The sequence below is a fragment of the Leuresthes tenuis genome, unplaced genomic scaffold, assembly GCF_036924035.1.
Source record: "Leuresthes tenuis unplaced genomic scaffold, fLeuTen1.0.hap1 SCAF_20, whole genome shotgun sequence".
Lineage (NCBI taxonomy): Eukaryota > Metazoa > Chordata > Actinopteri > Atheriniformes > Atherinopsidae > Leuresthes > Leuresthes tenuis.
The window spans coordinates 4,745,041-4,771,957 of NW_027325374.1; the positions used below are offsets into that span (position 1 = coordinate 4,745,041).

Here is a 26,917-nt window from a genome sequence, read left to right on the forward strand (position 1 = left end):
ATGCTGAGCAGCTCACACACTAACTGAGCGTCCCTCACACAGTCGAGGGATGAAGTGTTTGCTGCTCTAATGAAAAAGATTTATTTGGGGGCTGAGCTCTTGTCATCTTTGTCCCCTGTTTGAAAAAGTCTGGACAAAGGCTTTGGTATTAATCTTTAACACTGCTCCATTTCCAGGACACATTAGCAAGTATTCTGAGATGAGCAGGCAGCGTCTCAGCCACTGAGCGGCATATGACTGCCAAAAGTTTCCAGACGAATTTTGACAGTAAACACAATTTACTTCCTGTACAGACAAAACGTATTGCACAGCTGGACTTTATTGCAATTACCATCAGGTATTAATTAATCAGGGAATAACTCCTCACACGGAGGCAAAAGAAAATCAGTTTCATGGTCTAAAAAGTGGAAGGTTTCCATCTCGCACTTAAAGTGAAGCATCCTGAAAGATTGCAGATGCATAAATTCTTTCTTCCACATACACAGCCAAACACATGCACTGCTTTGTCGCTGTGATGAAGCACGTCCCATTATCACAACAGCAAAAAGCACAGGATCCAAAGTATAACAAGGGAGGTGGGCAAGACGGGAATCTGCGGAACTACTCCAACAAAATGAGTAATTTCTGGATGCTGCATTGTGTGGGGAGCTTACACGGTAAGAGCTGTGAATGGAAGAGGCAAAGCGCGGATATAAACGTGGAAACAAGTGAAATAAAGTCAAAGATGGAAGCAACGAGCGACAGAGAAGAATGATGAAAAGGAGTTTGAGAAGGGAACAGGGCGGGATTGGGCGTGCTCAGAAACTTTCTCGCTACAGCCTAGTGTGTGTAGATACCCTCTTAATCCTGGTTTTATTGGCTGCCTGTGTCCAGCCATGCTGCTCGGATTGAGAAGGAAGGGTAGTCAGATGGGAGGGGGGCTTAACACATGTCCTTCTTTGTGGTAATACGCTGATTAGGCCTGAGAAAGAGCCGGACCTGGTTACGGCCTTTCTCAGGTCACCGTAGAAACCAGCCCGGTAGGGGACCTCAGTGTGTGCCTCCCCCTCCTGTGCACCTACTGATGCAGACATACAGACTGTGGTCTTCCTTTGCAGCTATTTCTACAAAGCACCACCACTCAAAACACCACCACAAGTGTTCCTGAGTCATATTTCATGATCAGCTCCCGATGCTTTTGGCCTTCGTTGCTTCTGCCTCTTCAGACAGTTCGCGCTGCACTTGTGGCCTCGACCTGGGAAACGTGGTTTCAATGTTGTTCAGATTCAGACCGCAGACTGATTCCTTTGCCTGAACTCATAAATTAGACCACTGTCACATTCCCCTAATCCATCCCTGGCCTTGCACACTGTCTATTGCTCCTACACAACAGTTGTCATCCAAATCCCAGAGCTGAGCTAGGCACATTTCTGATGATGCCGTAACACACGACAATGTTCATAACCGAAAACAGACCTGCCTCATTGTCAGCACCACCGTGACATACCGCATCTTGACTCAAGGCACTTAAAAATCATCTTTACTGGTGTAATGTAGAAGACTCCCCACCCCAACTGGCTTGAGAGAAGGCTTCATATTCATGTTTTGCTGGGATAGCTATCAGTTATTGTCATATTTACCCCCTCCCCACAGATCCCGACGCCTTCCCACAAACAGGCCGGTAGGTCGAGTGCTGCTCAATCACTGCCTGTTTCCCTAACTTCTTTGTTAAGGAGAAATAAAACACAGAGTGGGCGGGTGACGGGGGGCACTCCACTACTGACCTCCAGACTTTGGTCACCGGGCTCTTTCCCTGCGGTGGGCGCTCAACCTCTTCTCAGCCCCTGCTGAGCAACCTTCCAGCCCCCTCAATCCACCGAGCTCATTCATGGCCCAGAGATCCTCAGCAGAAAGGCAACAATCACAGGCAGCACATCGGAGGCACTCAGTGAGGTATTAATGCGGTTATTGCACGAAAAATTTGCTTTAAAAAGTCACAGCACTTATGTTGACGAAAAGATTGTCTACGGTTACTTCTGGTGGCATCATAAACAATGAAATAAGCACACTGAGGCTCAGGTGCAAGCATTAATATGTGTGCTCCTGGAATTAAGTCAGTTAGAGTCTGCTCTGAATACGGATGAAATCAATACACTTTGTTTTCTGATTGTTGGGATCAAACTTTTCTAAGGCGGATATCCACATTTACCAGCACATTTCTCTCTTCTGATCAGTTAATCAAAGCTACTTTGCAACATTTTTCATGTTACTGGTGACAATAACAGGCTGTAGAATCATGCAGCTATCCGATCCAAAGGGAGAAAAAGAAGAAATTTATACGAATGAACCCCTTCATAAGGGTCTCCTGTGGTGGTCACATCATTGTTGGTCCAAGCTAACTCACTGATAATCCTTTGACACAAAACTCCCAACTAGATTACTATCACTACAACTGCCTTTCTTTGATCTTCGCCGGGGTATCTTGTTTGCATTTGTCCTGATCTGTTTCCTCGTATGTTTATCACATGCGTGCTTACTTCAGGCTAAGTCCATCACAAGTGTCCTACCCTCCTCCTTCGCTATCTCCCCTCCTCCCCCCTGTCCCACGGCTGCTTGCCCCACAGCCCATCGGAATGACAATAGTATTGATGTAAAATGTGTCGCCTTTGGGCCGCTGGAGCATATAACCCTTGCATGCCTGGCCCAGCCACCGCCGCACTTTATGGCTTTATTGTGGTCCCTTTTATGTCCTCCCCTGTTGGGGTGGGCGGACAACAATTTAGAAAATTCACTGTATATGTGACGGTGAGCAGGTCAGAGGTTATGCGTGTGTTGACGTGAGTGTCGTCGTGTACTTATTTCCGGATCAATTAGTCAGGGCACAACCCTAAATATCAGTATGTCAGCCAGAACTGTAAAGCCTTTGGAGAAGTTGGCCTTCATCACCTGCCTCCAGCCACTTTGAGGATTTTTTTTTTCTTCCAAAGATCACGGTTTAAACAAGTTGAGTAACAACTCCACTGTACCTTATTTCATGTGTCCCTCCCTCTCATTTACCTCCCTCCCTCCCTCCCTCTTTTCACTCTTTCCTTTCTTTTCCACATTACCAGGGGGTGGCGTGTGATTGACAGATGGGAACGAATAATAATTTTTTCTTCGTAACCTAAGGCCATCTCCTGTGATTGGCTTGCCAGCTGACATCTCCAAACCTCACCCCACACCCCCCTTGCCTCCCCCCACTTTAATATTGGGCCTGTGGATGAGGCATCCTGAGGGAGAAAAAAGTAGAGAGAGAGAAAAAGATATCTACCTTAGGGAAGAACCTCAGAGAGAGGGAGGGAAGGAGAGGACGGGTAGGAGCGTGTGCATGTGTGGAAGAGACACTTATTCTCTTAACTACTAGGAGACAGACACACTTTCCTGGCCCGACTCAAAGAAGGGGAGAAAACAGGAGGAAGATCTTTTTTTCTTAAATATCATTCTAATTTTCCCTTCATCCAACAATCAAGCAGCCCTCAAGCTTCTCTTCCTGGAAACTCTTCTTCATTGCCTTCTGGAAGTTCTATGTATTGATCATTTACCCTGTCACACACTACAAGGCTTACCTCATGGATTTGTATCTGATTGGATATTTGATGTGTGTGTGGTTGTCCAGCTCACGGGTGCTTGGAGGCTATCCCATCTGGTGGTGAGTACAAATCCACAGTTTCAGCATCAGACCCTAGAGCCAAATAGAGAAAGACAGCCTTTTTGGTCAAATGATCATTTCTGAGAGGGCAGAATGTGCACTTTCAGTTGACTGCGTGGAAAAATGTTCTCCGGTCCAGTCCAAAGAATCTTAACCTCAAATACTAGTGCAACGGAAAAGGCTTGCCGTTCTTTTCCCCCTCTGCTCTCAGGTCCATTTATCACACTGGAGTATGTTGTGATGCAAAGAGGATGAGCTTTTTTTAGTTTGGGAACTATTAATACTTTTTTTTTTTTCATTTAACTCAAAATATGTCATTGAACTGAATTTAACAGCAGGTGATGAAAGACTTATTGGGAATTTACACACAGGAGTTAAAGCTCCATCGCTGATTTATCCTTCAAAGACTAAACTGATGTTATCAAATTAAAAAAAAACATTTTTCTCAACCTTGATCAGCTTATTGACAGAAAAACAACCACATAAATTTGAGCCGGTCTTTGTAAATATAACACTCAAGACTCACAACACCACCATCATCTTGTTTTGTCTAGTATGCGGCACTTTCGGGCCGCCGGCCCCCCTCAAACACGCCGTGAAGTTGATCTGGATTGTCGATCACACTAATTTACTCGCAGCGACAAAGTTTTGCAAGATTTAAAAGAGACATAACAAATCTGCTGTCCATCACGGGGTAGCAGCTGTACTGAAATTTCTCTTTTTTTTTTTTTTTTTTTTTTTTTTTAAATCAGTTCAGCATATTTTGCTTTTCATTTGTTGTCCAATGCACCCCCTCCACAACGGATTTGTCAGGAGACAATATGTTAAAGTGCCGCAGGGTTTTACTCTTTGTTAAATTATCCAAGATCGCTTTTGGCACCACCAACTGAAATTTAGAGGTTTATCTCATTACAGATTCAGCTACATGCAGCTGACCTCATGGTTCCTGATCTTCTTTTGTAACATAAAGCTTCTATTTTGGAGATATTTGCGTAGACCTATGACAAAGCTCTTTTGGCACACAATACAATACTTGTCAGAGCTACTGCACTTTAGTAGTCCAACTAGCATGTGGTCCCACCGTAGTGCTGTCCAAACCGCGAGCATCTTCTGGTTTCATTTACAGAGCAGACAGCTGCCAAGCACACAGGCCACAGGGCTGAAGTGTTAATGGCAAAGAGGACTTTACACCCACTCCTGGCTTCAGCGACAGCCTTAAGACAACAGTGACAAAGAGCTCGGGCTTCTCTCCATGTGAATTACCTGCAGCTGTTCTCTTCAAGGAGCTTACATGACACTGGTATAATGTTCAAACCTCAACAATGCAGGCTACCTTTGATTTGGGTAACAAATTTTGAAGCACAGGCTGGGGTAGGGGGTTACTGCGGGGGATGTAAAGATGAAACACCGGGCCGTAGCTTCAGGTGACTGTGCAGCTGCTGCAGAATGGGCGTCAAACTGTGCTGTCAGCGGCATCATCCCGCAGTATCGAGGATGTCTAAAAGGAGACTAAATGAGGTGGTCCGTCAAAGAAAAGGGTGCCGAGTTTCAGCGAGGGCCCGAGCAGGCTCTTCTCAGCTTCTGTCTCAGGGGCGATGACTTGGCCATAAATTCTCCAGCCAAGGCGGGACGGGTTGGAGGGAAGAGGAGTTTTGAGTGCTTCATGCCTGGCAGCCTTGCTTTTACAAGATGGGGTGTTGAAAACAAAACAGAGCATAAATAACTCCAGTGATATGCACATATGCACGGAGGGAGATGAGGTGTAGGAGAGGAGAAAAGGCACAGCAAACTAATCAGGTGGATTTGGGGAGGAAAGCCGGGGCTGTAAATAGCTTTTTCAATATGCAAGGATGTTAGGAAACTAATGCTTATATTCACTGTGAGTAATATTAAGGATTCAGAGGATGTGAGTCATATTTCACACATCTTGTCCAATTATGCAGCACTGTCATTCTTTCTGTGAGGTCTGAAACTAATTATCTATCCGTCTTAAAGCATGAAGTTGAGCATGAAGTTGGTGTCTTCACCATGCTTCTCTTATTTAACGCAAAGATTGTTCAGGATCAGTCCTGATATTGTAACGAGCTTGTGCGGCTTAACGTTTCATCTATTTTCAGAACAGCTTAAGCCGGTCTGTCAGCCGTTTGTGTTTCTTGCATGAACAGTGATGGTTTTAAGTGAATGATGACAGTCACTTTCAGCAAAGACTCACCCACCGAACAATTCATCAAGCTTCAGACGCTTAAATCCAATAAACATTATTTTCTTCATCCTCCTGCTATCCCCACTGCTCTTAGGTCCTCATGAGAAGGCAGACGCATTTAAAAATGCCTTGTGCTCATTATCGTGACCTTAAACGTGCGACGTTGCTTTTTCAGGGAAAGAGAAAGAAATGAAAAACAAGGAGCAGGTAGGAAGGAGAAGGGAAATGACGGAAAGAGATTTAAATTGCAAATTGTACTAAAAAAAAAAGTCAGACTGCTGCAGATGAACGAAATTATAAACCATTGTTTCATTCGATATATACCTCAACAGAGCTTTGTCTGACTGCTGTTCAGGTGAAACCCTACCGGCTGTCTGGGAGAGGAAAAAGCAGTGACTGTTAGTTAATATTCAGGCCCAGCTACAAATTCAGGTTGAAAGCATTTACCTAAGTCTCAAATTAGATTTGGTAGAATAAAAGCAAATACTTTATTAAAGTAGGCTCAGAGTAAGATTCCAATGTGGCCTAATTAAAACTGGGAGCAAGAATAAGCTACAGAACAACATCCAGGCTAAAACTGCATCTGCTCTCAGAGGCTTTAATAATATCAATGACATGCCTCTTGGAGGATCTCGCACTAAGCTATACACCAAACTGCCCCGTCTATGCACAGGCTTTTCCAGTTCAACCTGAGTGGCTTAAACACGGCTCTAGAGTCCATCTCCTGGTCTCAGGAATGTCATTATCTGACTGTGACACCCCCACCGCCCTCCACCCGTCCTCAATCCCAAAACCCCTAACGTTGGCAAAGGGGTCACTTACTCACAGCGAGCAAATCCTCTGTCTGCTGTCTGGTGTGAAAAGATCAAGGATGTCCAGGTATTATTCTCAGGCTGGAGGGTTAAGAAAAGAGCTGGGAGGACCAAAAGAATGTAATTTATACTAAACTTTAGGGTTTTCGCTGTGAATGGCTGAGGGTTGCCGTAAGGCCAGACTGAAAAGCAAGTTTGGGCTGAGGCTGAAGAGAAACTCCACAGCGAGTGACTTCTGTGCTGGGAACATACATAACAGGGACGCAGCTCCTCAAAAGCTGGAAGACTGTGACACATGTCATCAATATGGCAAAATCCTGCTAGAATCTTTCAGTCAAAACTGCTTAAACTAAAGATGCAACAGTCTTTAGTCTGTGGCAGGTTGCTCTATGTGCTGATCCAACACACTGGACTTGTTTCAAAGAACAAACATGTGGGATGACACTATCCAGTCAAACCCAAGCTAGGTGAGAGGTTCAAAGGAGGCTGGTATTTCAAAGCAGCCAAGGCGAGTCCTAATCTTCACCCACCATCAAAGGACATGCAGCGTGCTCTTGTAGGAAATGACAAAGTTCCCTGGTGCACAGCTATTAGCTGCACTAAAACACAGGCCAGGACAGTTCCTCAAAGGGAAAACGGCAACAGCCAGGGGCAAAGACATAATCAGAGGACACGTGTGGCAGAGCGCGCACACACACACACACATTATTTCAGGTCTTTATTAGCAGGCTGATCTCACCTTCATGGGCTGTTACAGGGTTAATTATTAGCAGAAAGCAATTTCTCTGACACGCTGGGTCAGTGACGAAGATGTGCGGCTCACACCTGTACGCCTTGTGTTCAGGGAAAGCCCTGAGGTCGCTGACCAGGTCAGCCCAACTAACAGATGCATGTGGGAAAGAGGGGCGACTATCCCTCCACTTCTCTGGATTAGATGGGTAAAGCATCATGATTAAGAGCCGCTGAGTAGACCTTTTGCTGCTGAATGACCTCTTGTACAGGTGGTCACAGCAGAGCTGAAGAAGCCTCTGACTGAACCCTGTTGTTTAAAGGGTGTGTAGTATTGTTCATTAACTGTGGTTACTTGTGCAACATTCTTCTTTCCAAAATCAGCTCCAGTAGCTCCACAGCAGTCCCCAACACAGAGCAAACCGCACATTCATCCTGGTGAATCCAACTTTTAGAAATTTTAGAACAGTTTCAGTAACTCAGTGGTTCTGAGAGATACTGGAGTGAACAAAAGCAGTCCAAGATCGCATGCCTCCATCAGCACTTAATAAACAAAGTCCAGATCCAGATTTGGATCGGTATGAAAATGTTTCACTTCTAAGTTGGGAGATTCCAGGCCTTAGGCAAAACATTCATGCAAATTAATACATAACCTTTGAGTAATTCTGCTAACTGAAAGACAAACTTAGCAGAGATAGAAAGACAGTCCAAAACATGCATGCTAGACGCTGCCAAAAAGAAAGGGTCCTGTTACAGCGGCTCATCAGAAGGAGGGTTATATCTCCTAACCACTGTAGGCTGTCACATTGTGGTGCTGCTTCCGTGCAATCTGTCTAAACCATGTTTACTGCCAAGAATGCCGTCCCCACCCCCTCTGTTTTTATTTCAATCAATCAACCACAAGACAGTCAACATCAATTAATCTTTTAATTGCTTTTGTAGACACAATATGGTGGTAGAGATTTCCACAAAATGTTTGAGACAAACAAAAGATTCCAAACAATCCGTTACCAGTTATGGTTTACATCAGATGCATTGTCGCTAGCGATTCAAGAGGCACTGCCAGCAAGCTGCTTCCTAAGAACAGGGGCAAAGAACAATGTATTGTTTGAGTTGTGGTTCATTCACACAGTCCCAGAGGACTCTCGCTCAGTCGAGCTCAGTCCTTTCAAGACAGCAGCTTAGACTCTGTTGTGTCCGCTGACAGACAGACGCAGACAGCAGGCTTCCACTCTGATGTGCATTTGTCAGTGCCTTGTACTCTCCAGTGAAGCCTCTTAGCAGAGCTGCTGCTGCCCTCATTCTCTTCCTGACAGGCAGGTTCACAAGTTTACACCCTGTTCAGTCTCCCCGCTCACATCTACAAACCTGTGACTGTAGGGGTTTCTTATACCGGCTGCACGCTCTTTGCAAAAGAAAGATGGAAAGGAGGTGGAGGGGAAGAACAGATTGGAACATTTTTCTGGGGTCCTGTGATTTTTTTTTATCTGATCAGCCAGGAGCTGTTGAAGACAACAAAACACAGACACATTCCAGCCTCCACCAGGAAAAGTCTCATCCTTGGGCAATGCCAGCAACTTTCCTTGTCCCACTTATTCTCTTTCGAGTGTCTTTATCTCAACATGGATTCCGTTATGGGATTTCTAAAAGAGATTCTGATGGCAGCGTTTTCAATGCACATTGCTTCCTTCCGCTCAGCAAGAGCCTCATCAAACAACATGACATCCTCCAGGCAAATCTGACAAGTCGAGCTGTGGCATCAGCACAAAGAGGTAAACTGGAGGTGGATTAGAGTTTAACGCAAACAATGTTTTTACAATCTGCTACTGCGAAGTTTCTCAAGATCCCTGGAGCTCCCAGAAGAGCACACCTGGGACTCAGGTCTTTGGGCACAAACCCAGCATAAGCTGACATTAATGGCTCTTTAAAAGAACTTATTCAGACACGGTTCATTGCAACTGGCACCCGTCATCAATAATTGCCTTGGGCAAACACAATGAAATACTACCGCATTTTATCAAATCTGATGCCAGTGTCAAATCTGTTTGTACAGGCTGAATCCTTTCAATGCCCATTTAGCTGCACTTTTAAATACGCACTAAGCAGACAACAACACACATCTGATCCAAGATTAATCCCCCTCAATCATGTCGAATAAAACTCTAAAAGCGGGAGATTTAGAAGCATAAACTCTGCCCTCTGATGATATTTTTAAAACACTTTTTTCGTGATATTCTGCCAAGTTTGCACTGTTTTTGGGGGCTACAACCTCTAAGCAAAAAGTGTGTAGACACCAGTTAATGACAGCATGAAGGTATGGGAGCAAAGCTGTGAGGTGGAGTGTTCTGCTTAGGACTGTAACTGCTGAGAAACAAATGACAAATTACATTTGATTTATCCGATTCACTGCTTTTTTGCTCCACATCTGGCCGTAGTCCCTCTTCATCTTTCTAAATATTGAATTTGTAGAACTTAGACATCCTACTTAAGTTGTTATGGAATTTTTAGATGAAAATTGGATTAATTTGCATCCAGCTGGATGAAAGGCCAAGTCAGTGATCCTGAATTGTGTTTTTTAGTGGATTAATTCTGTAAAGAGCCAGTCCCATGCTGCAGAGGTAAAAAGGCTATGCACAGACTGAGAGAACCGCAGTTACAGGATATGCTGGTCAGTGGACGGCTGGTGGATTGAATTTGTGCAGAAACAGAGATTTAGAGAGTTGAGGATCCCCACTAACATCTGCCTCATTTCCCCCTATCAGTTTGACAAAGTCTTTACAGAAAAAGCAGGGATTAACGGATACACTGCTGAAACATGGCCACACTGACTCCTTCCCTTCCATATTAGCATGCTCACATCTAGGCTACATCTCAGCTTGGCAAGATATCATCTCATGGGAGTTTAAACTGCACAACTTAACAATATTGGTGACTTAGTGAAATATCACTTATCTGCAGCGTATTTTGGTGATTTCACATCTCAGCAGTTTGGTTAAATCCGATCTGAGATCTGGCAGACAACCCCTCAGCATCTCAGAGCATATAACACTGATCATTATGGAGTTACTTTGAAGCCTATTATTGGTGGTGGTTACCAACACATTTATTTGTTTTATTCTGACTTCAAACACTAAAAGACAAAAGAAAATATAAAATTCAGATTCAAGAACTAATTTATTTGAATGTTAATCTTTCCAAATGACACATGAGAGATGGCAGGTTTGATTCATGAGATTGATAGAAAATCCAAGTATTCTACTGCTTTGATTAAAGTAACTCCCAGAATTTAGAAATAATCCCACTACTCTGTTTGTTTACATCAAAGAAATACTGGTCCAAATATTAATGTGGTTTGCAGGTGGATCTTAGCTTGGTTTTGTGTTAGACATCAACACAAAAGTTTTCTCTCAGCACTTTGCTCTCTGCTACAATAAGTCCGCTGGATCAAAATAAAATCTTCACTGTCGCCCTCTCTAAATAAGGAGTAGATTAATGTATATACAGTCATACCTTTCCAGTTGAACAGGTAACAGCAGCGTGGAGACATTCCCATTTTGTATCAGCAGTTTTCAGCATCCTGCAAGAAGGACACATCGACAGTTACAATGACTGCACAGCATAAACCATACAAGTACAGAACTGTACGTGCCGCCATCAACGTGATAAAAATGGTGTTTAACTATGAACCCAGATGTAATTCATGACTCTTCCAACATTATATTAGTAATAGCACATGATGGAATTGATTGACAAAAACTGCTGATAACCTTTGAATTGACTTAGAGAATCCATATAATTTTTACCATCCACAAAACCAGTGGTGGAAACTCATATCTGTAAGCTACACATACACACACAATATAAACTCTGGATATCCACAGTCCACTGGATTTTAGATGGAAATATTGTGCTTTTAACTCTAATATATCCATTTGGCAGTCAAAGTTCGGGTTGCCACAACCATTTTTTATTCAAATTTAGAAGATGGGAATAAGAAAGATGGGAAGGAATGGTAAAAATAAAGAAAAAACAACTTCCACAAATGTGAAAAAAGTTTATACACTCGCTTGATGTGGTTTTTGCCGGTTTCAAAATAGACTTGATATACATCATGAGGCATGAAAAGACTTTGGCACATTGTGTCTGAACTGGCAAAGATTAAAATGACATCACTTGTCAGCTGCTGATTGACAATATCATAGTACATTATATCCCATCTATTTAAGAGAATTTCCAGAGTTTCCAGTTACGACAACTTCTTCTACTGAACTACAACCATGAGTAATGTAGCTTAACGCCACCACCCTCTGTCAACATTACCCAACCTTGTTTTTTTGCTTCAAATAAGCCAATAGATGTGTCTGGTTATTTTTATTTATTGCTTTCTTTCTTAATGCCGCTTTCTAAAAGATTTCTTTATATTTATTATGCTAGTAAATGGAAACCCAGCTAATATATAATTAAGATTAACTGATACCATGCCATCGTTCCTTGTCAAAGCAAACAAAACACTCAAATCACACAGATAACGTTAACGGTTGAGTTAGCTCCGATGCTAACGGCTACATTCTCTACATTGTCTCTCTATAATGTACAGACGAGCCAAACTAAAGGGAGAAACAAAAAAGATAGGTGAGAGACTTTACCACAAGTGTGAAGGTATTTCCTGATTTCCCACAGAATCCTCGAACCTACACAAACTCTTAACATCCATCAAAAGTTATTGGCCTGGCACATGATTTGAAGGTAAGTGTGTGTTCACGTACAAAAACAAAGATGGCGACCGGAAGTGACATAAATATGAACTATCTTAACAAAACTTATACTCGGTTTGTTTTATATGACATGTAGGCTACGGTATTTGCCAAAACATTGCTACATATACAAAATAAAATCATATTGAAATTTTAGTGCTGTATCTATTCAAAACTTTAACAAGTCACAAGGTGAGAAACACATAAACTTGCATAAATATGAGATCAATCAAAGTAACATAAAACCTCTTTTAATCACATGATTAATGTAATTTTGATCTATTAGAATGTTACTACTTTTAATACTACTTCTTTAATATTAACACTTGTAATTTTAATATTACTACTTCTAGTTTGGCTTGGCCAGAGATATGCTCCAAGGTGCTATGATGTCCTTTTGAGATGATGCCCCAGGCATCCCACAGTGGGATTCAGTGGGAGTCAATTGTGGGATTTTATTGCCTTTTAAATGTTCTTTCAAACTACTTTCCTCCTAATGGGGCAAGTTTCAAAAGCCTCAGTATTGTGATTTTTATATCTCAGCAAAATTGACAAATCTTTCTGCACAACTAAAAAGAAAATGGTGGCCAAAATGTTTTATACGTTAAGTTCTAAATACATTTGATTTGTTTGCACTTCATACATTTTGAATGCCAGAAAGTATGTTGTGAATGTGGCTGTCAAATGTAGTGATGTGAAAAAAATATTTTGTCTAAAGTGTTAAATATCAGAATGTATCAATATCAGAATTATTTTTTGAAATGAAGTCTAATAACAAAACTATCTTTAAAGTAAATATATTTTATACATGACATGAACAGACAAGCACCAGCTTCGATAAGCTATTTTGACAAGACATTGGATAAACCACAACAGGAACTTATTTGGTTCTAATTTTTCTTTATCATCAGCAAGACAAGTAGGTTGGAGATCAGCACTCTTAAGATACCTGTGAATGGGTTCTGGTCATGATCTTCTGTGGGCCATCTTTGTAAAGGCACTGAGATTAGATGTCATGTTTTGATCAAAGGTTCAGTAGGTCACCTGATGCATTTTGTGCCCCTGGAGAAACGGAGGCCATCACACAAAGAAAGCTCACCTGCACATAGACTACACACTAATCCCTGTGATGATGATGACCTCATACAATAGGCAGGACAACATATTTCTGGCAGCACATAATTCCTTTACTCGCCCTTTGACTGGAGTTGTGCACACTCAAAAAAAATAAGATGCAGAGGAGTAATCCCTGACACCTAATTTTTTCTAACCAAACACCAGAGATTGTTTCAATATTTTTCCTGCACGGGTGTGCTATGACTCAAATGTTTTGTTGACAGTGGCTTGATTGCGTGATAGTCGCCTCTTCAGCAAGGTGTGGGGTGGAATCCCTTTGTTTCCTCTGCTTCATTTCTGTGGTTTCCAGTGGCCCATCATACTTTCACATCATCCCAGTTTAGATATTGAGAAAACCCCCAACTAAGCTGTAAACCACCCCAGGCCAGTAGAGGCCCCATGCAAACGTGTCTTGGCATGCACCTGCCAAGCCCTGCCATTCGCTGCTGCTCCAATGCTCGTCTCGTCCCCTGCAGCAGATTCCCCCGGCATTCTGCCTCTCTGGAGGTCTCTTCGTCTGCTTCTCCCTCACTCAGTTGAGACACGTTGCTTGTGGCTTCCGAGAAGTGAGGCAAGGCAGGCGGGATCAGCGTGGCACACATGTGGTCTACATGCATGAGTCTGCGTGTGTCTGTTTGCACAATGCATCTCATAAACCCTCGGGGTTAAGACTCTAATTAGCACCTAGCCAAAAAATATCCCTTTCATCTAATCTGTCCATATGGATCAAGTGAGGCACATCCTTTGCAAACAAAGACAAATAGGCTGGCAGATCCACCGCCTGTAGTTTAAACATGCTATGTCCACCACAAAATGCCATGCGGTTGACTGATTGATTCCATCAGAAATCTTAAATTCTCTGGCTTAGCCAGTGTTGTCAGAGTACTGGGTTCATCTGTCCTGAATGAAACTCAAAATGTGGCAAAGGTTGGCACAGAGGTTGACCGAACTGATATCTCACTTGAACAGGAGAGACTGGTCGATGTTGTTGGGGTACATGTGACACCTTGTTGGCTCTGTGGAAGGCATCATCCATTCTGGTCGATCCCATGACTGCGAGATTAATGGGCAGTAACCAAGCTAGCAGACGGTGTAATTAAGGTTCTTAGTCACTCAACCACCAGACAAAGTGAAGTCAGCAACACTTGAACTCAGTGATGCTGTGGGTTTGGGACTGGCAGATGAGCTAATGTGGCTGCCTTCGCTTGGGTTAACTCAAAGCAAGAACTTGAATAGAGATTGATGAGCGCTATAAAATTAAAACCTCTGCATGGCACATATAATAGAGAAAATAGCATTTTAACTTTTGATTTTTGAGATTGAGAATACTTATTTTTCCTCATTCATTGCCATATCCTAAAGCTTTTATATGTACTTGCAGAATTGTTGGACTGTATCAGTGTCATTCTGAAACCTCATGTCAACAACAAAAGTAGCGCACAGCTGATTATTGGATCATCTATTCAATTAGACCAGCTGTGAAAGGAAAACAACTCACCTTCAAGTTTCAGTATAACTTCCACTGGAAGACATTGATACCCGTTAGCCTGCTGTGACAGTACTTTAGTTAAAAAACTATGAGAGTGGAGATAGGATTTTGGTGGTAACCAAATGTTAAGAGCAAAAGTGCACACAAGTTGGTGGATTTTTTTCTTTCACTGTAAGTTCAATAGTTAGACTTTTGCATTGGGGTGGGGCAATGCGCTGCAGTCATCTGTCAGAGACTGCGCCTGCCATGATTGGGTTGCGCCCTGCGGTGGTCCTGAGGTCATCCAAAGCGGCGCTCTGATCTGATCAGCGTCAGTTGTTCTCCCGTTATTGTCTCATCGCCTCCAGCACCATGTAGTCTACCAAGGCTCCGCCAAGTCCTGGTCTGCCTGGTCTGCACAGGCAACACTGTTCCCTTGGATGTCGTACCAATAAACATCAAAACCGCATACATTTTCTAAAAAAATGTGCATTTCAGTAATAAACCTAGTTGTATCTTCAGGTGGCATAAACTGTAAACTTGACAATGAATAAACAAGAAGTTTGAGTCCAGTATCCCACAATAAAAAGTGCAAGTTTGTGGAAGAACCTTTTCTGTTCGAGCTTGTCATCACAGAAAGCATGTTAAAACACAGGCATGGCAAACATGTTTTCTGTCTCTTTTATTTCAAGAAAAGTTGAAAGCAATTAAAATTAATTACCTGAATGAAACTATAATGGTTTCTGGCATCATGCTGACCTTGGCTGTCTCATGCAGTGATTAATCTCTGCTTAGGCACATCTGCACGAGCCTTCTGATGTGGCACATATCTTCAGACATGCCATCTTTGTCCATCAGCAGCAAAATAAGCGGCATACACGATCATTGATAAAACAGTAGCTCCAGAGGAAAACCGCATATTTATAATACAACTGAAGGAGCAGGTTTTTTCATATAGATGAATTTGCATGAGGTGGCATATCCTAAACCAACCAGACAGGTTCATGTGTATTATCAGCAGATCTGGACATGCTAACAAATTTTTTCTAACCAAACACCAGAGATTGTTTCAATATTTTTCCTGCACGGGTGTGCTATGACTCAAATGTTTTGTTGACAGTGGCTTGATTGCGTGATAGTCGCCTCTTCAGCAAGGTGTGGGGTGGAATCCCTTTGTTTCCTCTGCTTCATTTCTGTGGTTTCCAGTGGCCCATCATACTTTCACATCATCCCAGTTTAGATATTGAGAAAACCCCCAACTAAGCTGTAAACCACCCCAGGCCAGTAGAGGCCCCATGCAAACGTGTCTTGGCATGCACCTGCCAAGCCCTGCCATTCGCTGCTGCTCCAATGCTCGTCTCGTCCCCTGCAGCAGATTCCCCCGGCATTCTGCCTCTCTGGAGGTCTCTTCGTCTGCTTCTCCCTCACTCAGTTGAGACACGTTGCTTGTGGCTTCCGAGAAGTGAGGCAAGGCAGGCGGGATCAGCGTGGCACACATGTGGTCTACATGCATGAGTCTGCGTGTGTCTGTTTGCACAATGCATCTCATAAACCCTCGGGGTTAAGACTCTAATTAGCACCTAGCCAAAAAATATCCCTTTCATCTAATCTGTCCATATGGATCAAGTGAGGCACATCCTTTGCAAACAAAGACAAATAGGCTGGCAGATCCACCGCCTGTAGTTTAAACATGCTATGTCCACCACAAAATGCCATGCGGTTGACTGATTGATTCCATCAGAAATCTTAAATTCTCTGGCTTAGCCAGTGTTGTCAGAGTACTGGGTTCATCTGTCCTGAATGAAACTCAAAATGTGGCAAAGGTTGGCACAGAGGTTGACCGAACTGATATCTCACTTGAACAGGAGAGACTGGTCGATGTTGTTGGGGTACATGTGACACCTTGTTGGCTCTGTGGAAGGCATCATCCATTCTGGTCGATCCCATGACTGCGAGATTAATGGGCAGTAACCAAGCTAGCAGACGGTGTAATTAAGGTTCTTAGTCACTCAACCACCAGACAAAGTGAAGTGAACTATAATGGTTTCTGGCATCATGCTGACCTTGGCTGTCTCATGCAGTGATTAATCTCTGCTTAGGCACATCTGCACGAGCCTTCTGATGTGGCACATATCTTCAGACATGCCATCTTTGTCCATCAGCAGCAAAATAAGCGGCATACACGATCATTGATAAAACAGTAGCTCCAGAGGAAAACCGCATATTTATAATACAACTGAAGGAGCAGGTTTTTTCATATAGATGAATTTGCATGAGGTGGCATATCCTAAACCAACCAGACAGGTTCATGTGTATTATCAGCAGATCTGGACATGCTAACAAATGGGAAGACTGTGAAGAGCCTGTGCTAATAGCTGGTATCCCTGCCCTGAAGTGGGACTATTAACCCCCCTCCTGAAGAGAAAGAAAACTAAACAGGAGCTCCTTATATAAACTTTATTAAGCAGACAAGTTAATAAAACATGTAAATGTGAGTCACTGTACTAACCAACAACTCTTCTAACTGTAATGGTCGTAGAGGTAGTTTGTTTGCACTCCACAATACGGCTTTCCACCTCAGAGGAGACGTCATTCTTAAGTGTTTTGTTTAACAAGCCACAAAGTCTGTTTAAAGACAAAGGAGGGGACGGAGAAGCTGAGCGCTGCTCTTTCAACTAAGGGCCTTTGTGTGATATGAGACTGAAACAAACATATGCTTTGTAAATAACACAATAACACTTTAGTAAAACACTTTAGTCACTTACCGGTTGGGTTAAGGAAATATCATTACTTGGTTAGGGTTAGAAGCAGATAATAGAAATAGCTAAAATACATAATTTTTACAACACAACTTAATCATTTTGGATGTCATTTTGCTGGTTACCTTGGTTTCTTTCGTGTTTAACCGGGGCTGAGTATAATCTGTTTCAAACAAGTCCATTAGTAAAGTCCACTTCATCAGGTTTAGGGGGGCAGGAGCCGATCCCAGTTTAGCTGAGTGAGCATTGGGACAAACCCTGGACTGGGTGCCAGTTTATCACAGGGCTAACACAGAAAGACGGATAATCTTTCACACACACAACCACATTGATGGTCAATTTAGAACCACCACATAACTTTAAATGAGGGAAAAATAACCAATTTTCAGCTAAACCCTTAAATGCTAAATATTGTGTGCCCTAACTGTCTAAGTTGGCAGGATGTGGATATTGATAAGAATATTATCATTCAGACCAGACATTACACCAACATTCCACTATAATCTTTTAGTTCCTTACTGTTTTTTGTGCTCTGGATACCTTACTATTCTGTTCCTTAAATTCTGTAAAAATCCCAAATGAATCTACTAGTTTTATTTGTTTGGTTATGTTGTTGAAATATGTCCAAACATTTGGGAAAATACTAAATTCTGTGCATGCAGTACTAATTAGAGTAAGGCCCAGACCCAATCCCATCTCCCTCCTTGAGGCCACCCCTCCATTTTACAGAGATAAGGTGCCCTTTTTTTTGGTATATCATAGCATATTGGTCATTTAGTGCTTGAACTAGGACAATAGAGGCCATTTAGGCAGCTAGATAACCACTAAAACGGCAGCTTATTTCACAAGTGGGAGCTGTAGAGCCAAGTGGAAGGACCAGGGGACAAATTAGTACAAGGCTGAAGACAATTAGTCACTATGGACTAATTATTTGACATATAACATAATAACTACACATGTAGTGTCCATTAAAATAAAGATTTATGCATGTACTGATATTAATATATTTGGCTTTTTTCCCCTTAATGTTGGGTTGTAAACATCTGAAAAGACTACAGGTTGCAGTGAGGTGAACAGCTGTTGCAAATCACTGGATGTGGTGACAGAGGTGACAGATCGAGAGCTGTTATTTGTTTTATTAAGCTACGCTTAATTCAACCAGTCTGTGAAGGTTTAAGAACAGCCTGAGACATGACCCTGAATTTGACTAAATTCATTTGATACAAATCCAGATGATCTGGAGATTCCTGATGAGTTGTGATACAAGGGTTTTTCAGATTTTTTAATTATGTCAACTGAACTGACCTGCAGTTTCCTCCATTGACCTAACATTAACCTGAGCACAAATGGTCATTGGTCACACTGAAGAACCAACCATGATGCTCACCCCATAAACAGAAGTATGAATTAGTTTGTGTGCCATCGGTGGCATAAAATCTCACCACGGGGCGCTGAAAAGTCCACAGTCCACAGTTCTGATTGGTTGGATCAATCCTGTTTGGCTTGTTTTGGTGTCTTCTTTTACAGTCTAAGCACAGGAAACATGTTGTTATTCTTTCCTCCTGCTAGTTTAAAACAACACGTTTGATTTTTACGGATGAAATCTTTGAATATAGAGTGGGGGGGGGGGGGGGGGGGGGGGGGTTCACCAGGTGTGAACAGACTTCACAGCAGTCCGCTTGTGATCAGATCACTCAGGATGCAAGTTAATACCAGGTCTGAACTGGGCCTGATGTTTGATTACATGTCATGAATTTCCATTTTTCTTGGTCTTATGGCTGTTGCTGCACCCACAAACTAACTCTTTTAAGCGAGAAAAATGAAAATTAATGAATACAATTTTAAAAAAAGAAGCTAGATTCCAGCAGCTCTGATGCGTGGACTCCAGAAAACTGAGGAAGCTTTGCTACGACCAAATAAGCAGATTATTTTATTATTATTTTATTATTATACTCTTAACAAAAGTAGGAATGACTTTGCACAGCAGATCTCACTCGATGGTCCTTTCCCCCTTTGTGACACAGGTCCCTGGCCCTGGGGCAGCAGTACTCATCTCTGGGCTCCCAACCCATCCTGTGTGGGTCTATTCCTGGCCTGGTGCCCAAGCAGCTGCGTTTCTGTCGCAACTACATTGAGATTATGCCCAGTGTTGCTGAGGGTGTCAAACTGGGGATCCAGGAATGTCAGCACCAGTTTAGGGGTCGCCGATGGAACTGCACCACCATCAAGGACAACCTGGCCATATTTGGACCTGTGCTGGATAAAGGTAGATTATAATAATTAAAACTTAAATCTTTTAAGAACTGTGTGCATAGTGTATCTGAACTTATAATGTGGCATAAATAATTTGAAGTTGTTTAAGTGATGTCTGACCAACAACACCCATCTGCACAAAGCAGTTTGGATGTTGCAAGCTGTTACAAAACACAGCGTTTAATGGTTTCCTCCCTCGGGCCTCACACTGCCTGGGCTTTTGCTGACAAACGACTAACGAGGGTAATTACAATAATAGACACCTTTCTTGGCTGAAGTGAGAAACGATCGCAGGTACAAGTACTGACACATATTCAACTTCCATACATCTCTACTTTCTGTATTGCATTTGTATTCAGAGTCAGCCCCGTGTTCCGGTTTTCCTGACCATGTTTACAGTCTCAGACACCATAGTGGGTCACGGCTGTAAATCTCTCAACAAAAGCTGACGATTACAGCTGCTATACAGGAGACATCCATCAGGTGCTTTACTGTGTGTAAGATATCGCCCACACTGAACGCTGTGAGAACAGTGGGAAACAACAGACACAGGTGTCCTGCTTAAGGCCTTGCAGTCTATAATTATAAAGGCAGAGGCCTCTGTGTTGTGACTGAGGCTGCTGATTGGAAATTAATTAGCCTGAGTGTCAGAAGGGAAGGAATCTGGGCCGAAATGGGCAGTGTGAGCAGTCCAAGCTCCTCAGTCAAATAAAAGGGAGAGGGGAGGCCAAATGAGATTACAGGCAATAGAAAAGGGCCGGGGGGCTCGGCTCAACCCCTACTGTGCATGAAGACCAGTCCGCGCCTCACACAGTCCAGCTCCCACGGACACCCCATTCACACGCCCTTTTGACTCTGTCATGAAAACAGGCTGAAAGGGGATCTCTCCAAACCTAGCCAGGGTGTGCTCTTTGGGATGAGGAAGCAAATGAAAGAGGCAAAGAAGGAAGAAGAGTATGTCACTTTGGGAGCGATGAATGGAAAAGTTCGAGCTACCAACCACCAGCCTTCGCCACCGTAAGCTGCATGTTGGCTGCGGCGGTGCCGTTGGTGGATGCCTGGAGGAAACGGGGGGTTGAGGTGCTGCGGTGGGTGGTGGTGTATGGGATTTCAGCTTAGGGTGTTGGCGGAGAAGGGTGGCTAGAGGGAAAAGAGGGGGAGTTTAGGGAATGCCAGCTCCGGGCAGAGCGGGGTTGTGGGGGCGCGAGTCGCTGGGCCCTTTGTGTGCATAACACAGTGTGACACAAGGGAAACAAAGGCGGATTGATGGGCCCAGCAGGTAGCAGGAGCAGCGCTAGCCTTGGCTAACAGCCAGAGTTCCAGGGGCCCCGGGCTCACAGGGGCCTGTTTGGGAGGGCCTGACTGGCAAAAAGGGATGCCCAACCGGAGGACTTCTTGTCATCCAGTCGTGTAAGGGTTCATCTGGGATTCAGACCTAAACGCTTTTCTTTTATAAGAGATAAAAACACACAAGGCTACACATGAATTAAGCACGTTTGAAAGTAACTAATTCTCAGCTGTGTTTATGGAAAAAAAAAGGATAGAAAGCCTTCATGTACGGTGGCCCTGAGGTGTGAAACTTTGCTACAAAACCCCAAGAAAACTATATTCACAAAGTTAGATTAAAACACAGTCAACAAAATTAAAAACAATATCTAAAAAATGTGTTGTGCTGCAACATCTTCTGGAATCTAAAAACCTCCCATAAAAGGCTGTTGTATTTTCTGTTTTTTGATTTGTTTTTAATTATATTGTTGCCCAAAACTGCTATTTTTGTGCCTCATTTGATAATCCTCCTGATCTTTCACCCTGTAAATGATTAGAATCAATTCTCCCAGATTTGCTTGTTTTGTAACTTTGCTTGCAAATAAAATGAGGGTGGGAATACATGGCCAACTTCCAGCTGAACATTAGAGAACTTTGTCTGTGGTTTGTAAAGTGCTCTGATTGGGTCTTGAAAGCTTCTCTGGCAGTGGAATCATTGAGGAATTTCTGCCTTTAGTTGCCACTGTGGTCTGCAAAATTCAAGTTTAATTATCCAGTCGTGTTCACACAAATTTTAAAAGTCCGATCTTGCTGTTGTGTTCATGAAAAATTCAGGCCACTTGAAGCCCTGAGACGTCTGCTTTAGGACACATACCTGAGTGTGTGTGTGTGTTTTAATGTCTGCACTCGAACTAGTGGAGTGTAATGGGTGAGCCTCGGTAAGTGTGCTGTGATTGTGAAACAATGGTGTCTGGTTACATAATAAGCTGTTGCCTTCAAAGAAGGCGTAACTCCATCCTTCAGTGTAAGAAAGGAGCAGGCTGACACTCTGCTAGGTTTCACCAGAGGGCCAGGCAGAGGAGGGGGGGGTGACAACATTCCTGAAACACTATCCAGATGCAAAGCAGCACACCTCGGGGATGACAGGAGGTCACTGAGATCCCACTGAGTGTTAGGCCCACCTGACACCACCACAAAAGGCTGATGTCACTGCAGGGATTCTTCCTCATCGCTGATGAAGATCATGTGGTAAACACTCCAAACCACATAGTGGAAAATGAACGAGAGAGAGGAGGAATGTTCGAGTTTTTCTGTTGGCTTCTTGTTTTTTCCGCTGGCAGCTACCTGTACACAAACGTGCCTTCTCCAAGATGAAATGCTGTGTTAAAAGGTTACTGCCTGGAGGCGTAGCTTTCAGTGCATCTGTCGGGATGTTGGCAGCCGTAAAGATCGCTTTGTCCATTTCTAACACATGACTGACACACTCTCCTTTTCTGTACGTCTTCGTCCGTCTCCTTCAGCAACCAGAGAGTCAGCATTCGTCCACGCCATCGCTTCTGCAGGCGTCGCGTTTGCAGTGACACGCTCCTGCGCCGAGGGCACGTCCACCATGTGTGGCTGTGACTCCCACCACAAGGGGCCCCCCGGCGAGGGCTGGAAGTGGGGCGGCTGCAGTGAGGATGCAGAGTTTGGGGTGCTTGTGTCCAGGGAGTTCGCAGATGCCAGAGAGAACCGTCCGGACGCTCGTTCAGCGATGAACCGGCACAACAACGAGGCAGGACGCACGGTAAAACTTACTATTGCATGATAACCAGCATGTATAAAGGTACCTGAACGTTACAATCCTGCATTGATATTCCACATCACATCAACTTCACAGCATCTGTAAGTGTTTCACAACTAATAAGAGCTGCTGCTGCTTTGAAAGTGAATTCCTATTCAACCGGAAACTCGACTTCCTTGAGTTTACGATCTCTGACTGGTGAAAAATCAGAGAAATTCTCAAGTTAGATTTCTTTGACGGTTATTTAAGGTTTCCCCATACAAAGCGATCCAGACAGGAAACGTAACTGCTCTTTTTTTACATGTCAATATAGTGGTAAAAATGATTCAATCTGGGGTTTAAACATCTCACCTTGAGGTGCAACGAACGCCGGAAGAGGAGCCAAGTTTGGCCCCCATTATCACTTTCCCTGTCTTATTGCTCGGGTCCAGGCTTTTTTTAATGTAACTGACAGCAAGCTTAAATTCAGGATACATGTTAAAATGATTTACAGTTTGTTGCATCAGTTTTTGTTGCGCTTAACGCAGAATTCCACAGGGTTGTCATTAATCAGACACCTCAGCAAACGATGAGAAATTGAACATGATGCAGTAGAATAAAAAAACAACAGACAATGAGCTTATTGTTGCCAAATGAAACAGATTCATCCGTAATGTTTTGGGATTACCAAATGTTCGCGTGATGCGCAGGGATTTGGTATTTGACTTGTCCACACACTTCCGAGCTTCCCCTCCTAAAAATGAGCTCTTGACTTTGAATGACTGGCTAATTACTCATCCAAACAACACTCCACCCCACACCTTGCCTTTCATGCTTTGCATCCCAATGAAAAATTCCCCAACAGTCAAATAACACAAGTGAGCTGAGGGGGAAAAGAGGGGAATCAGCTCAGACTTAAAACATCACCGGCTGCTGTCACTGCTGGGAGAAAATAGGCCCTCGGCTGCTTGCTGAGGGGCAAATGGAGGGACCACACGGCAACAAGACGACCCTTTGATCTGAGCACACAGGAGCAGTCAGAGGGACCACAGGAGCTAAGTGAACAGCGGTACTGTCAGGAGTCTCCACCTGGCCCTCTCACGCTCCACAATTTAGCCCAGAGGGCCTGTTACTTTATGGTGGCATGACAAGCTCCCATTGTGATGTCACTAGTCCTCCCCTTCTCTCTCTTTCCTCACCCAAAAGTGTGCAGCCACCTGCCTTCCGCCACAGCTGGGGGAATTTGGCTGCTAAATATAGCCGCTGAATTAAAGCACAACAAAATCAAAACCCAAAGGTTGAATATGGCCTGAGGGAGCTCACTCAAGTTGTGAACTTCAGAGAGAATTAGCGAAGCATCTGTGCTTCACAGCTGCATAACACTGGAGTCACTCACAGCCAGTGGTATAGTGTTTTTCTTGGCCCGTTCCGAGAGTCTTTAGCGGTTTTGTTAGTCTGTTTTACAGAGTGGCCTGAACATTTCTGAGCATTAAAATACGCCAGATCTTAGCGGTAGTGACAGCCTTGAAAGCACAGAGTCAGTTATAAGAGAACAACCTTTTCAGACAAGTCGAAAGAAATTATTATTATTATTATTATTAACCGACAAAATTAATTTAACGTTGACAGATGATGTTCTGGAGTCTCCAATCAGCAGTTTAACTGGTGACAGATAAGCAAGTCAGGATTGGGTTTAAAAGGAGTATCCACCAAAAGTTTAGTCTTTCCAAGCAAGAATGGGTCAAGGCTCACAATTTGGTGCCAAACTCTGTCAGAGAATCATCAATAAGTTCCAAAAAATATATATATATCACAATGAAAGGTACTTTCAGCATCTACAAAGCATAGCATCCCACTGAGATTCAGGGAGAAAGGACAGAAACCACCGATGGATGGTCCTGACCTTCAAGCCCTCAGGTGGCATTGTATGAGAAGATATCGAGCAATAAAGCAACATGGGCTGCATCCAGAAATGTTACACAGGAGGGAAGCCATTTATCAACACGAGCTCATCTCAGATGGCTAAAAGACAGCGGACACTTGTTCTGTGGCCCGATGAGTCCATGTTTCAGTTGTCTTTGGAAAAACTGATCAATAAAATCTGTCCATGGCGTGGACCTCATATTTGTCAAGGTACCATTAAGGTCCGTGGTTATTTCAGCGGGACAATGCCAGATCTCATTCTGCACAACTTCCAACAGCACGACTGGGCTCACCGAAGACTTGGCTTGCCTGCCTGCAGTCCACACCCTATTGAAAACGTGTGGAGCATCAACGACAACCACGGGCGGTAGAGCAGCTGAAATCTGGAATTCCGCAAGAATGGACACAAATTCTTCTGGAAAACAGCAACGATTATCCTCTTTTCCAAACCCAATGAAATGTGTAAATAAAAGGAAGCTGATGGAACACAATGGTGAACATGATTCTCCACAACTTTGTATTGTGCTGATGGTTTCAGATTTGAGCTTTGTTCACAAAACCATTTCTTTGGAAGTGTTTATTGCATTTTAGAACATTTCCCAACCTAACTGGGAATGAGTTTTGTAAGCCACACTTTGAAGGACATATCCCACCCAAAGTCTGCCTTTTGTGAGTCAAACCTTATCTGCCTGTAGGCCTTGAAAGGTGGTTTGGCCACAATCAAATTCTCATGCCGTAGCTCTGCCAAAAAGAAGCAAATTAAGGGATTTACTGTTTGGAATTTGTTGCACATCAGTTAAGACGTGGTTTGTGGAACTGAAAGGTTTGTGTGGACATTTTCACCTCATGGCACCGGGCTCTGGATTTCCACAGAACTCAATTTCGAATCCAAGCAAGTGCCACAACACCGCCCCCCCCATTGGGAACAGTCTTTACACTCAAAGGGGAATTTAATTAGCGATTAAGCTTACTGCTACCCAAAGTTACCCAATTCAACAACAAAGGAAGCCATTCACTCCCGAAATCTCCTAAATCTGTTTGTCCAGAGCAAGATTCTACCACTTGTGGTTTAAAAACTGTAAGAGTCGTTAGTCAGATTCTCAGTATAAGAACCTCTTTTTTTTACCCCCTTACAGCATATTATCAAAAATCTGTCTTAAATCTATCTTAATGTGTAAGTTTGTCTGTCAGTAAGTGAATGTTTCCATATCATGTCTTTAAAAGCATTTCTAGTTCTTATTTAAGCGTCCCTGATAACTGTCTTCTGTGTTCCTCAGACCATCCTCGACCACATGCACCTGCGCTGCAAATGTCACGGCCTTTCTGGCAGCTGTGAGGTGAAAACGTGCTGGTGGGCGCAGCCGGACTTCCGCATGCTGGGCGACTACCTGAAGGACAAGTACGACAGCGCCTCAGAGATGGTGGTGGAGAAGCACCGTGAGTCGCGAGGCTGGGTGGAGACCCTGCGAGTAAAATACGCCTTCTTCAAGCACCCCACAGAGCGTGACCTGGTCTACTACGAGGGCTCGCCCAACTTCTGCGAACCCAACCCGGAGACGGGCTCGTTTGGGACGCGCGACCGTGTCTGCAACGTGTCGTCACATGGCATCGAGGGCTGCGACCTTCTGTGCTGCGGCCGCGGCCACAACACCCGGACTGAGAAACGCAAAGAGAAGTGCCACTGCATCTTCCACTGGTGCTGCTACGTCAGCTGTCAAGAGTGCACGCGTGTCTACGACGTGCACACATGCAAATAAGAGGCCCGTGCTTTTACACAAACTGACTGCTGGACCTTCAAACCCCAACCTCCTGCACGACTTCCCCGCTTCCCCACACTTGCCCACCCTCTGCACCCCCCTCCATAAGCCAGCACACTCAGGCCCTAATGGGTAATGGCACATCAAAAATGGATTCTTCTACACCTTATTTTCAACAAAACCCTGCACTAAAATCTGTCTTCCAACACCACCACAACCACAGCATCTTAGCGGACTGATAGTCAGCCCACTCTCATGGGAAGAAGCTAGAGTTGGGCCACTTTATCCCTCGCTTCCTCCCCCTGCAGCTCTGGGCTGCCATGCCTCTCCCCTCCCCAGTGTCTTTATTTATTTCCCCCCTCCATGCCAACACGATGTTTGTGGCATGTATAGTAACACTTTTTATCTGTGAGATTAATGCAGTAAAACAGACTCTCTTTGCTTTTAG

The 26,917-nt window shown here is 43.7% G+C and overlaps 2 protein-coding genes across 2 annotated transcripts in view; both read left to right on the forward strand.

The window, feature by feature from the left end:
* tbx21 (T-box transcription factor 21) overlaps positions 1-26,917 on the forward strand; it is a 477,598-nt gene that overhangs the window by 119,106 nt on the left and 331,575 nt on the right. The window lies entirely within an intron of this gene.
* Positions 19,538-26,742, forward strand: wnt3 (wingless-type MMTV integration site family, member 3). The gene is made up of 3 exons (XM_072373864.1): positions 19,538-19,774; positions 22,548-22,813; positions 25,990-26,742. Exons 1-3 carry the CDS (start codon positions 19,648-19,650, stop codon positions 26,467-26,469), a joined length of 873 nt encoding a protein of 290 aa, XP_072229965.1. The 5' UTR covers positions 19,538-19,647; the 3' UTR covers positions 26,470-26,742.